We start from the raw sequence: 14683 nt of genomic DNA, 5'->3' as shown, positions 1-14683 counted from the left end.
TATTTGGCATATATTACAGTCGGCCGCCTGCCACTAACCCTCTTTGGGCATGCTATTGAGGTGGTTTGTCCGCCACCTCGCGGGTCGCCAAAAGTGCTGGTGGAATGCACTAGGCCTTAGCTCCTTTAGTCGCCTCTTACGACACCCACGGGAGGGAGATCGGGAGGTCCCGTTTTGAACCTGGACGGTCACGGATGAGCAAGCTGACCTCAATATTGTTGGGGAATGGCTCGGGAGATGATGATGTACTCACTGGTCGAGCAGCGCCTGCACGCAGCGCAGCGCCTCTTCCCGGGCGTGGGGCGCCTTGTGCTGCAGCGCGGGCGCCAGCCGCGCCAGCAGCGCCCGCGCCTGCACCGCGCGCGACCGCGCCAGCGACGCCACGCACGTCCGCGCGGTGTGCCGGACCGCCTCCTTCGTGTCCGCTAGTCTGTTAAAGAAAAAGTGGATGTTCAACAAACCATTGTTTAGAGTAGGAATTTCGCCTAATATAAGGTCCAAATTAACTGACTATATAAAAAAAAAAGCATAAAACAACAGTTTAAACTGCGAATGTCTAAGCTCCAAAGCCATCCGATAGTTTGATCGGGCTCATACGTCAGGATGAAGATGAATGTTAGTGCGCACATTGCGAATTACATATATGTCATATGTCAGTATCAGAAAGACCAAAATTTTGATCTCGATTACATCTATATAAGATTTACATTTATAATATACAGGGGCTTATAAGCATAGGTGCCCTAACACTGAAAGAATGTTGCAAATCGATGCATTCCTGATATTACTGCGTTCAAACAAACAAACTCCCAATCTTTACAATATTAGTACAGTTTCCTAAACATGACCTCCGATATTCACAAACGGAGCATGACACACATACATACATTTAATAATAAAAACATATCTTCAGCAACTAAAACAAGACGGATATAAGACAATACCCCATTAGAGATCGGTCGACTGAAACGCGACCATAAATTATTATATGGAGTTTCAATACATTGTTTATTTCATGAGTTTGAAGGCTGAAAAATATTGTTGAAACGAGTTTAGGCTTGGCTGATATTTAAGTGAGTTTGTATTAAATTGTTTATTGACGATTTAACTACCGCACTTACGAACTTTTACATAAGAAAAATGTCGCTTGGTGAAAAAAAATGTATGCACTGCTTGCAGTTTCACAACTTCACACTTCCATGGGCATTTTTTTTCCCGTATGAGGATAAAATATAGCCTATATATTCCGGGGTAGTGTAGCTTCGAAACAGTAAAGAATTTTCAAATCGCGACAATAGTTTTGGAGCCTTTAAAAGTGTCCTCTTACTATATAAGTATACATAGATATCGCTTTTGAATACATTGTTTGTTTCATGAAGAAGAAGAAGAATGAAGACTGAAAAATATTGTTTAAACGAGTTTAGGCTTGGCTTTGTATTTAATTGTTTGTGGACGATTTAATTACTGCGCTTATGTCATTTACGAAAATGAAATGTCGCTTGATGAAGGTGATAACGAAAATTAAAGTTGACCTTTTCATTTTTTTTTTCATCTTTCATTATTTATAAGGTGAAGAAATATAATATAAATAGCAACAAGGTGGTCAACCACCATGAAATTCATGACTTACTTAGTAGAAACTTTTGTCAGAACTGGTAATACCTACTGGTCTTACAGTCATCGCTGAATGTACTATAGAAATGTTTAAAAAACTATTTCCTTGAAATTAAACTGTAAGATACACAACAACAACTGTGCTGCTGAGAAGCTTGTTAATCACTTATTTTCAGCCATAGCATTAGAAAGCGATATATGATAAATGTTATTTACTTTGAAAAAAAGTTGAAATCAACACTTTTGTCTGTTACACGTCAGTGTCTTGAGAGTCACAAAGTACACTTTTTAGATCTCAAAATACTAAAACATTTGGTAAGTTCTACTCAGAATAATTTCTGTCGAAGCAATTTTCGCACGTCATATGGGAAAAAGTATGTTTTTTGCACTTATAACTGACGGCCGTAATAATAAAAAATACTGAGTATAACTAAGTCTTACCTGTCTATAATATGCGGCAGTACAGTGGGCACGTAGTGTGAGAACTCCGGTCCCATACGCTCAGCGAGCGCCGTCAGCACCTCGAGCGCATTCTGTGCCACCTGTAATAGACAATAAAACAATTAGAAATATAATTATAGTTGAAGAGATAGAAAATATGTGTATACATAGGTCTTAAAAGGAATTTATTATTTATTTACTATATAGAAATCATCATCATCCTCGGAGTCTTTTACCAACTATGTTGGAGTCGGCTTCCAGTCTAACCGGATGTAGCTGAGTACCACTGCTTTACAAGGAGCGACTGCCCTATCTGACCCCCTCAACCCAGTTACCCGGGCAAACCAATACCCCTTGGTTGGACTGGTGTCAGACTTACTGGCTTTACGTACCGTAACGACTGCCAAGGATGTTCAATGACAGCCGGGACCTACAGTTTAACGTGCCATCCGAAACACAGTCATAGGTGTTACTATATATAGAAATATTTACATTTAAAATAAAAACTATTCTAATAGTACAAAACTAAAAAACATCAAAAAATTCGCCCCAAATGGTTCGAATACGGAGTAACTCGTTATGACAAGATGGTCACCCATCAACGGAGCGACCACGTCAAGCATTGCTTACTCCTAAGATCAATAGACACGAACAATAAGCACTAGCTTTCTTTTAATCACTTTCTTATGCTTATAACACTAAAATTAAAATTTACGCTTGTTTATATTTCACCTGAATCAATCATTTTCTATATTTCAACCCCAAAATCTACATTACAGTACCGTTTTCAATCCCAATGAACACGTAAACCAAAGCTGTCAATTGACGACTGCTTGCATCTTCCGTTCATACAACACTACCACAAGCCATCGTAGAACACAGTTTTAATGATTTTCAAAGTGCAAGATGCATGCATTCGTCAATTACCATACAGCGCGTTTCTATAATCTATCCATTGCTTTGCAATTAAAGATTGACATAATTTATCAAATCAAACATCATTTATTCAAACATGGCTGCAAGACAGCACTTTTTGAATGTCAGGAATTTACAATAGACAGCCCCCAAAACGCCCACCCTTCACCACTTCCTATGTGTTTTTGCTGGGAAAAAGAAGTGGCGCAACAAACTCCCCAGCAATTATATGGAGCTAATGTACAAAAATTCAATAAACCAACAGATGGACAAATTATAGAAATACACCCTTAGATGACTTAGACAATGGCTTACCCCGACAAATAGATATTGCTTTAGCAACGTGCCGTCTCACGTATAATAGCAGACTGGTGATCTATGCTCTGAGATCGGAGGCCTATTCTGAATACCTAGGTGTGGTTTTCAATAGTAAGCAATAATATTGCGAACATTTTTCTACATTAGCTAGCTTCAGCTAGCGGTTACGCCCGATTTCTGAGGAAACTACTTCCCGCAGTGAGATAATCTATACTATCTATCCTCTCTATACAGATATAATAGAGAGGAATTATTCTTTTTGAATTGTATCCAAGAGACTCCGAAACTACTGAATCAATTTGAAAAAATCTTTCACTGTTGGAAAACTACACTCTTCCCGAGGGCATAGGGATACATAGGCTATATAGTATCCCGGTACGGGCAATAGTTCCCACGGGACGCGAGTAAAACTCGGTGAAACAGATAGGTAGTTCTTACTCTTACGAATTTTAAACATATGAAGTGATGAAGGGTGAGCATTTTGGGGGGTGTCTTTCGTAAATTCTTGACGTTCAAAAAGTGCTGTTTTGCAGCCAAGTTTTCAATTGACTTTGAGTTTGAGTAAAGTAATAATTTCTATATCACGCCTCAAGTCCAGAATACCGGCGCGTGCGCAATGAAGCGAAGACGGCGAGCTGTAAAGCTAATCGGAATCAGACTGTGTATGATATATTGAGTGCACGACATCTTAAGTCTGTATGAGGTAGGCAGATATGTAGGTAATGTAATAAATAATATTTTTAATAACTATTCATTGTTGTCTGTCTAGCTTTTTAACATGATTTTATTAGGTCGACCTGTATGTAACTACAATATAATGGAATAACATCTTGAAATCTAAGATAATATCAGATATATCTTGAAATCTAAGATAATATAATCAGGATTGTAGCGTCATGAAAATTGGCAGCTGTATGGATTTCTGATGACAATACAATAATATGGTACAGTCGAACAAATCTGATGATGGAGCGGGAAGATATGTACTGGAACTTCATGATGGAACATCGTATCATAGATGTGTTGATTACCTTTCCCTTTCCCAACTATGTTAGCTACCGGATGCAGCTGAGAACCAGTGTGCTACAAGAAGCGACTGCCTATCTGACCTCCTCAACCCAGCTACCCGGGCAACTTACGAGCTTCTGACTACCCGTAACAACATCCAAAGATGTTCAATGACAGCCGGGACCTACAGTTTAACACACCTTAAAGATCCCGCCATTGAGCCAAGCGACCATAGAGTCTATGAGCGGCGCGGACACGTCGCTCGTGATCTCTGGCTCGCGACGCACCAGCGCCGTCAGTTGTTCGCCTAACTGTTGGCGGAGGCGGAGGTCTGCTCGCGTGGCATCGACTTACTTTTACCCCATAATGTTTTTGGTATCACGCACTTTTGTGTGTCATCATCTCCCGAGCCTTTACCCAACTATGTTGGGGTCGGCTTCCAGTCTAAAGGGATGCAGCTGAGTACCAGTGTGCCACTAGGAGCGACTGCTTATCTGACCTTCTGAACCCAGTTACCCGGGCAACTTACGGGCTTCTGACCACCCGTAACGACTGCCAAAGATGTTCAATGACAGCCGGGACCTACAGTTTAACTAACCTTAAAGTTCCCGCCATTGAGCCAGGCGACCATAGAGTCTATGAGCTGCGCGGACACGTCGCTCGTGATCTCTGGCTCGCGACGCACCAGCGCCGTCAGTTGTTCGCCCAACTGTTGACGGAGGCGGAGGTCTGGTCGCGTTGTTAGCGGGAGCGCCGCTTCTAAGGACGCGGGTTGGGGGTAGTGTGCCATCTGTTGGGGAAATATCATTTTAAGTTATTTCTAGAAGTACAGAAAACGCCTTCCTCACTTCTAATTAGCCTGCTGTGCCAGGGTATATATTTATGACAACTACATATTTTATATTTCCACCTTATGTACAATATTGAATGCAATAAACGACAAAAAAATTCGATGGTTTTCGAGGTTCGATTTGAAAAATTCTTTTAGTAGCCCATTTATTAGAGGAAGATCATCCATAGGCTACTTTTTTACAGGTGGGCGATGGAGTTCCCATGGACGCGGGTAGAACCGCGGGCATACCAAAACTACATAACCAATTTAAATGAAACTTGGTTCATAGATAGTCCAGAGCCTGGAAAAGGGTGTAGGTATTTTATCTGGATTGTCTGGATAGTCTATCTGCGGGCGGTCTATCTGCGGGCGAAGATAAGTACTACTAAAAACTGTATTCAAAATTATCTATTTGATATATTTGGTCGTCTGTCAAAGTGTTTGAAAGTCCGTAAGAGTCAGACACTCACTCCCACTGCACCCGCAGCAGGAGGGGTTATTCGACATAAAAAGACACATTAAAAATTATAAAATAAAACTCACCGTTTAGCCAGGGGTCGAGCAGTATTCACTTGACAAAATCTGGCGCGTTGTGGTCCGTAACTTCTCTACATAATATCATCGCACACCGACTGTTTCACTGCTGATCACAGATAACTTTAGGCACTCATCAACTTCTTTCACTGACAATCTGCAAAATAAAAGAATAAAACAAATATTAAAAAAGAAAACCACTACATACTTTTAAGCGCTTTGCACTCGAACCGACTATCAACATTTTGATATTCTTCTTTACAAATTGCTAATTCCTATAACCAAAGAGTGCAAAAACTCGTTTGAATGTATGGTACAATTATTTTCCCAGTTGCTCCATGTGCAAAGCGAAGAATACAATTTCTAATTAACAACATTGGCGTTACATGGTAATTAATGAACCTACGTGTGATCACTTGATAATTCTATCGTATACTTCTAGAAAAAATCAAAGAGTAAATTATGTTGGGGTCGGCTTCAAGTCTAACCGACTGCAGCTGAGTACCAGTGCGATACATGGAACGACTGCCTATTCGCTGGGGAAACACGATGCCTCTTAGTAAGGCTGCCTGTCATACTTTCTGACTACCCGTAACGACTGCTAAAGATGTACAACTGCCAACCGGGACCCACAAAAACGTGCCTGCGAAAACACGGAATCTGTCCAAGGACCAACCGCGCCAGTTGCTTAACCAAGCTAACAACAAAAGACCTAAACTGCATTCAGTAACAACAAAACCCAAGGCTACAGAAATAAACAAAAAATCGGAAGGCTTTGCATGTGGGAGGATTTTGATCAATATGTACGAAAATATACACCAGAGCCAAAACTGCTGCCCACACGAAAATCAACTGACGATGTTAATCGACTTCCTAATGAATACGAATTGAATATTAAAGTTAAACTGGACATTTTTTCTTATATCGAGAATCTCTGGAAAAAAATATGAAAACCAGATACATCAGGATAACCATACAGGCTTATTTTTGGGGGTGTAATAAGAGTAGTCTCAAGAAGTGATTGATGAAGTTCCGATTGTGTATAAATATGTGTGTAAAAGTCAGGAACTGTTAAAACCTTCATGTTAAGTATACTTCTGTTCTAATATAATAAAGATATTTGAGAATTAGGCCTAAGTGGTAGACCGCAACACATTTACCCAGCTTTGTTTTAGTATATTACACAACAAATTGTGTACGGAAAGTGGTAATATGTGGATGCGTGTAAACCGTTGGAAACTGCAATCATACAAAAAACCGAAAGCATAATACTACCAAAAGCAACTATTTAGGTATATTTGGATAATATGAACTGTGATAATTTAATTAATGACATTTGACATTGTAATCTAAACTCATCTTTATATTTGTACGCCGAAAGGCCAAACAAGTCTGTGCTTTACCACGTTTCTTTGTACCATCTGCATGTTACTCATGTTATGACAAATAAAATGATCTATCTATCTATCTATACGGAGCGAGTCACGAGCGTAAACTAGTCATAAATAAACCTTTAAAATCATCTTTCAATCGATGTTTCTTTTCAAAACATTCTTAATGAATCGATACTTCAAAAGACTTATCGATTATTTATTTAACTTGACCCTGTCTGTTTAATCTCGAGAACCGTAAACTATGAAAACATAAAAGTATAAGAGTTAATCATCATTTATCTTAATATAGTATATACTTGTCGATAACGCTCTGGCGCTCTGAAAGAGTAAAGGTGTTTACATATCAACTGTTCAGAAGGTTACATTGTATTTTTTCAATATTACTTTTTGGATTCTAGCATTAACCCAATTTCCTACGGTCCTGCAGAAATTAAAACTAAACATCACATATTTACATTATACAGCTATATTTATATTATGCAGCTTGAAGAGTTTGTTTCTTTGCTTTCACTAATTTCAGAAATGACAAATTCTATTTAAAAAAAACTTTCAGTTTTAGATAACCTGTTTATCGAGGGAGGCTTCTCCCGGGTCCTGAAGAAATTACTTTCCACACCGAGATAAAAAGTAGGCTACGTTCTTTCTCAGGCTAGACTAACTCTTAATTGGTTGAGTAGTGTTGGCGTTAAAGCGCAACAGACATACAGTTACTTTCGCATTTATAATATTAGACACAATAACTATTTAGTAATCTGTTAATCCTACTAATATTATAAACGCGAAAGTTTGTATGTATGGATGTTTGTTACTCTTTCACGCAAAAACTACTGAATGGATTTTAATGAAACTTTACAATAATATAGCTTATACATCAGAATAACACATAGGCTACAATTTGTAAACATATTGTTCGAAATACTAAACCTGCGCAGACGAAGTCGCGGGCACCAGCTAGTATTATTATAAAGTACCAACGTCTCAAACGAGGCATAAACACCGTAGATCTACACTACACCTAAATCCTACCAAAATAAAACAACTACCCGTTACTAGGTAGGTCGTTATTTACGAGTGCCTATTAATAGTAGCACTTTGATCTATTATATTTACAGTCTGTCTACGAAATATGCCTAACCGATACATTGAAGTACTTCCTGGTTTAATATTGTTAGGTAACTGTTTGAATTCAGGTTGTAAGAAACAAATGTATCTCGTGGTGTACTCGCTGCAGCAAACAGTAACACATTGCGCGCGAACATTACTAACATGTCCGCGACACTGCAACGGCCGCGCGAACTCATGCTAGCGGTGGACTCGCGCTTTTTTTAACGACGTCAAAAATCATCAAAATGACCCCTCCCGCTGTGGGTTAGCAGCGGTGAGGGAGTGTCAGACTCTTACTGAATAAAAACCGTCGTGTTCCGTCGTAGGCCTTTTATGTACCAGGGCCGGGGTAACTCTTTCGAACAATCCCGCAGCCTCGGCAGACAGACACACACATTTTTTGTTCGCGAACAAGTTTGGTAGAATCTCGACATTACCTATTATATTTTTGTACTTCGTAGTTATGTCAATAATGGTAAAAAATTGCAGTAACATCGAGACAATGACTTCTAGAGCTATGCACCTATTGTGTCACAATTGTTGTAAAAGAAAATACTTAAGTATTCTATTATTTAGGTATTTATATTTTCTATTTGCAACCGCGCGTTACTGTGTGTTCTAGGCTTCGATTCCTAGGTCGGATCAAAATCGCTTTGCGAGTTTTAAACTTGGAGCCTGGAAGTTGGAGATTGATACACCCGTGCATCGGAGAGCACGTTAATATCGGTCCTGCGCCTGATCTCTCTCCGGTCGTGTCGGATTGCCGTCCCATTGGGCTATGAGAGTGAAGGAATAGTGAGTGCACCTATGTCTGCGCAAATGCTTGTGCACTATATCATATCCTGCGCAGCTGGCTGATCTTCTTAAAGTGACTTGTTCTAGACGCCATTGAACTAGTCTAGGATATATTAATTTACAATAACAATAAAGACCAATTGATGTTCAAGACGTGACGCGCATCAGGTTAATAGTTCTCTCAATGATAAAATGGCTAGATCACGCTAGTCTGACGTCATTAAGGTTATCTCTGTTTGTAGAACTAAGAGTTGTTATGGTCTTGGGAATTAGGTCAGCTTTGTTTTTAGGACCTGGGTTATAATTAAATTATCTATATTTACTTAAAACTAGATAATAAGTATGGATAAGCAATACAGACCCACCCAAAACAAAAATGTGAAAGACTGCCAAGTTCGATAATATGGGAATGCTTTGCCTATAAAATAAGTGAGATCTGAATAAGTACCAAGTTCCATACACATACCTCAGTTAAAAATAGTTACTTTTTATGATGTTACTTGGCAAGTTTTCATACACCTTGTTATAAACCTACTAAACGCAATGAATCAAGTATTTAATTTTCTATTAAAACTTGCCAAGTAATCATCATTAAAAAGTAACTATTTTTAACTGAGGTATGTGTATGGAACTTGGTACTTATTCAGATCTCACTTCTTTTATAGGCAAAGCATTCCCATATTATCGAACTTGGCAGTCTTTCACATTTTTGTTTTGGGTGGGATTTCATTTATTTTTGTAAGGTTGTTTATTTTATTTTTTTCTTATGATGAAGTTAGTTAAAGAAATGTCTCATTTATACTATCTTTTAGATTTTTTAATATGCACTATGTTTCTTACAAAGAAATGAACTAGATTAACTATGACTAGATTTACCAACTGACTGACATGACATGTTATCATATATTATGTTCGTGGATCAAAGTTACACATTCGTTATTTTCTAAAGTGATTCACACTTGGCCGTTTTCAGATTTTTACTTTACTTTGACTAAATACAAACCTTTGTACCATTCGAAGATATATTATATAAATATAGATAAATTTAGTTCGTTTTAGTTCCTTAGGGGTATAAATTTACACCGGGTATAAAACACCTTCATTATTTTGAAACCGACTCACACTTGGCCATTTTCAGATTTTTTCCTTTACCTTGACATAAAGACCTACCTCCATGCCAAATTTCAAGTCAATACGACCATTGGAAGTGGTCTAGGTTTTTGATGAGTGAGTCAGTCAGTGAGTGTATAGTAAAAATAGCGATTTTCTGACGTCAATATCTCAAGACCTACAATAGGTATATTAATGAAATTTTGTATTTTAGATAAGTGAGGGGGTCTCAACAGATACTAGAAATTTGATATGCGTAAATAAAATAGATTTTGAGTTACAGGGGGGTCGAATTTGGCCCGAAATGGTTCGTGTAATATAACCCACGGCCGGTGTGTCGCCTTTTTTGCTCGAACTTGGCGGACACACTGCCGTGTGTCTAGATATATAAAGCATCTCCGAAGCCAAAAAATATCCTAGACTGCGCTGACCAAGCTCGACACTTGTGGGCAAATCAAGTTAGAGTTGATCTTATTCAGCCGTGGACGTTTCTCCTGTGACAATAATATAATTTCTAGGAAAATTGTACACAGAAAGTGGCAAATATTTAAATTTCCATTACCCGCGCGCCGAGGAACTACTTTACGTATCTGGATAAAAAGTAGCCTATGGCCTTCCTCAATAAATGGGCTATCATACACTGAAAGATTTATCAAATCGGTTTGTTGCTTCCTAAGATTGTGAAGACACGGGAAGAAAAGCGAATGGAAAACTTAGTAAGTACTTACTGAATAGAAATATATGTATAGGTACAGTTATGTAGATGCTTTTGTATTAATAAAGACTTCATAAAACAATAATGAATGAGTAACAAATGAGTCACATGCTTCACGTACAAGGAATTGCAAGAAATCGTTTTATTATAGTCTGCTATAGAGATTCCAATGTATTGAGAAACAGCCATGTCTCTGGACCCGATATCTTGTAAACAAATATTTATTTTACCCATAACAATAATAATGGCGTACAAGGTAGATTTCGGCCACGGCGGCTGTTCTCATAAAAGAGATCAGCCAGCTGTGTACAAGTGCACTCTCTATTCCTTCACTCTTATAGCTCGATGAGACGGCAATCCGATACGTCCGGAGAGAGATCTCAAGCTGGACAAACATTTACATGGTCTCCGATGCACGGGTGTATGAATTACCAACTTCCAGACTCCGGGCTGCGTAAGGAGTCATCAAGCAATTGTCAATGGAGTCTACCGATTGCATGCTGCGGTTTAAGTAGACCTGATGATTTAAGTCTACACCGGCGCCTGACATCTGCATTTTATTTATTTTAATCGACAATTTATATACAAATGAGTCATTGTTAAATGAAGACCAGGCTTAATTCAGTCAGGTTAACAGAAGTTCCATTTCACACAGACGAGCGTCTACCTGTTGCCGTTATCTATAGTTATACCGACAAACATTAGGCTAGGTTAGTTATATGGGGGCCCGCTAACATAATGTATTTTATTTTAGCAGTAGCGAGTATTAGTCAACAACAGAAAAATATAGTGTGAAACAATCTATTTTCATAAGATACGGCCTGCTGACAGGCAGACCGGAACGACTTGTTAATATTCGAAATACTTTCGCCCTCATAATAATACTAGTACATTCTCCTCTTGATACCCTATTTCAGTTACCAAGCGTTTTGTGTAGGTAATAGAACTTCTGCCTGATATTTTTTGAACTAACATTCATTAACACTTTCATAGCCGTCAGGGTCAATGCTAGTCGCCTACACTCCTTTATTGACAAATTAATTAAAACTATAATGCGATATCGTAATGCGATGAGAGCTCGGACTCATCACTCTATTATAAACGCGAAAGTTTGTATGTAGGGATATTTGTTCATCTTTCATGCTTAAACTACCGAATGGTTTTTGATGAAATATATAGCTTATACATCAGACAAAGATATAGACTACATATTGTAAGTAGTTCCCTCAAAAAGTGGGAGAGTATAATAATGAGGAAACAAATATTATTTTTGTATTCGTCATATAGGCTTATTAACTACTGAGCCGATTTCGAGAAAAAATCTTTTACTGTTGGGAAGCTACACTACCTCCGACTAACCTAGGCACACATTCGTCCTAGTACTGGAAGAAGTTTCCACAAAACACGGTTAAAACCGCGAGAAACCGCTAGCTTCAAAAAAGCAAAAGCATCTACCTCCATCAGGTATTTTTAGACACCCCTGTCAGACTTTTAAGGGTTCAGACAGACAGGGGGGAAGGGAAGCTTTAACGTCACAAACGGTTAAAATTCAGTTTAATTATTGAGGCGGGTTTAGGTGGGTTCAGCCACGGAGGAAGGAAAGATGAGCGGAAGTGCCATAATGTAGGTAGGTCACTGCCTTCTATGTCAAATATGTATGGTGGGCATGACCAAAACGATCAGTTACGAGTGAATTCACGAAGCGTTCGGGTTCTTTCAGACATCTGAGGATTTTAGGTAAGTATAACAAAAAACTGGGCAACTGCGAGTGGGAATCGCGCACGAAGGGTTCCGTACCGATTTATAAAACGGACAAAAAAATCACGTTTGTTGTATGGGAGCCCTTCAAAATATTTATTATATTCTAGTTTTCAGTTATTTGTTGATATAGCGGCAACAATAATACATCATCTGTGAAAAATTCAGCTCTCTAACTATCATGGTTCATGAGATACAGCCTGGTGACAGACGGGCGGACGGACAGAACCCTAAAAATGGTCAGGTCCAACGAAGGGCGTATAAGGGCGAAGGCTGCAACGTTCCTCGTTCCCCGAACACCCGCATGTTGTCGCGCTACTTTCTTAGGAGATTTTCCGTTATGGCACCTCCGCTCATTTTGTTCTCCATGGGTTTGGAGGTCGATCGCGGTAACGATTACTGAAACCCTTAAAAGCTAGGTTAACCTTGAGAGTTAAGAATACCGTTATGTGGCAAAAGTCAAGGTTTTGACTAAGTGACGGGTAATTAATGGCGATAATTTTGAGTAAATCCTTGCTTCCTCACGTAGTTTCCTTACAAACAAGCAATTAAGTACTTCTTATACCGATGAAAGTTAAAAAAAAACATTCTTTGTTGTGAGGATAAGACTGGACCTATATTTTAATTTTCGTATATGATTTAGGCAACAGAAGCACGTAAGTAGGTAAATTTATGAAAGCGAAAGTTATCAGACAATTAAGTTTACATTCTTAATTATGTAAATTAAACGAATCCTACCGTTTTTATCAGATAAACTAATTCTTCGTTATGTAACAATACGGTACCTAGTATGAAAAATGTGACAGTAGTCAAGTAAAAATATTAGTCGTTTCCTGCGATTTCACCTGCGTCCCCAGAAATCGCATACAGATCAAATATTCAATGAAAATACCTATACCTATGCCCTTTCTCAGTTTCTTCAATTATACTATTATTCCTCTTCTCCTTAAACTCTTAAAGCCAAATTTCCCGAAATCAATCAACAACTTCCTCAATGAAATTAAAATTTCACCAAGCGTATCTCCATCTCATTAAATAGGCGGTGTCGGGTTAAATATGTAGTTTAAAAAGATACAGCTCAATATCAGATTACTATCATTTAGCCAGCGAATCAGGAGTCACCATGGCAACAAAGGTATGAGTTAATGGAACTCAGAAAAAGCAAAGATACTATTTTAGTTGGGCCTGCCCACGTCCGATAAATCGGTAGTCGATTTTTTTTAGAAGAAAAACAGAACACACTGATAATAATAGTGAAACGCACACGTCCTACAAGTCGGCCAAAAAATCCCAGTCAAAATTTCCTACAACAAAAAATCGGTCCGATTATTGTCTGTCCTACAAAAAGTCTGTCATGAGAGGGCAGCCTTAGAATGGTGAAACGATCACTAATATTATAAATGCGAAAATAACTCGGTTTGTTTGTCCGTCCGTCCGGTATTCACGACAAACCGCCAAACCAACTGAACCGGGAAAAAAACAAACGAAATTATTTACCTACTAACTTCATTATCATCTCCCAAGCCTTTTCCCAACTATGTTGGGGTCGGCTTTCAGTCTAACTGGCTGGATGCAGCTGAGTACCAGTGTGCCACAAGGAGCGACTGCCTATATGACCTCTTCAACCCAGTTACCCAGGCAACCCAATACCCCTTGAGACTGGTGTCAGATTTACTGGCTTTTGACTACTTATAACGACTGCTAAAGATGTTCAAATGACAGTCGGGACCTATTAAACGTGCTTTCCGAAACACGGAGGTACTCGTCATGACGAGATGGTCATTCTTCGTAAGTAATTACGGAAAAAGGCAAAAGATTTGTCTACATTTTTATTAGCTTAAGATCTCTAAAAAACTATTACCATATAATAGCGTTATGTTCCACATAATTTTTTCACAAACTTTCTTCAATCCCCATGGCTATAATTGTGGGAAAATGAACGAGTAATATTATGTGTTTCCGTCCGTTGACATAAACGTGTATTGTTTGGTATTTTCATGGGATCATAGGTTTTCACTGGCGTTGGTCTACCTCAGTAGGTAGAACCTTAAATAATTCTATGTACCTTTTGGCAGTTACGTGCTTTGCCAGAGGATGCAAAACGCATATGCATATAAAAAAAAAAAACCATTCTGCATGGTTTAT

The 14683-nt window shown here is 38.7% G+C and overlaps 1 protein-coding gene across 5 annotated transcripts in view; it reads right to left on the bottom strand.

Moving 5' to 3' along the window:
- LOC124643190 (CLIP-associating protein) overlaps window positions 1-14683 on the bottom strand; it is a 62162-nt gene that overhangs the window by 42274 nt on the left and 5205 nt on the right. For 4 of the 5 annotated variants that reach the window (XM_047182070.1, XM_047182069.1, XM_047182071.1 and 1 more), the window contains exons 2-5: window positions 5672-5819; window positions 4895-5086; window positions 2056-2156; window positions 254-430 (exon numbers count right to left, since the gene is read on the bottom strand). In XM_047182070.1, coding sequence (XP_047038026.1) covers window positions 254-430; window positions 2056-2156; window positions 4895-5086 — 470 coding nt within the window. In that variant the 5' untranslated portion in view covers window positions 5672-5819. Of the gene's footprint in view, window positions 1-253; window positions 431-2055; window positions 2157-4496; window positions 4608-4894; window positions 5087-5671; window positions 5820-14683 lie in introns of those variants that run through there. The other variant, XM_047182073.1, reaches the window with a different exon arrangement.

The sequence above is a fragment of the Helicoverpa zea genome, chromosome 27 (assembly GCF_022581195.2).
Source record: "Helicoverpa zea isolate HzStark_Cry1AcR chromosome 27, ilHelZeax1.1, whole genome shotgun sequence".
Classification (NCBI taxonomy): domain Eukaryota; kingdom Metazoa; phylum Arthropoda; class Insecta; order Lepidoptera; family Noctuidae; genus Helicoverpa; species Helicoverpa zea.
This window is presented reverse-complemented; position numbering and strand designations above follow the sequence as displayed.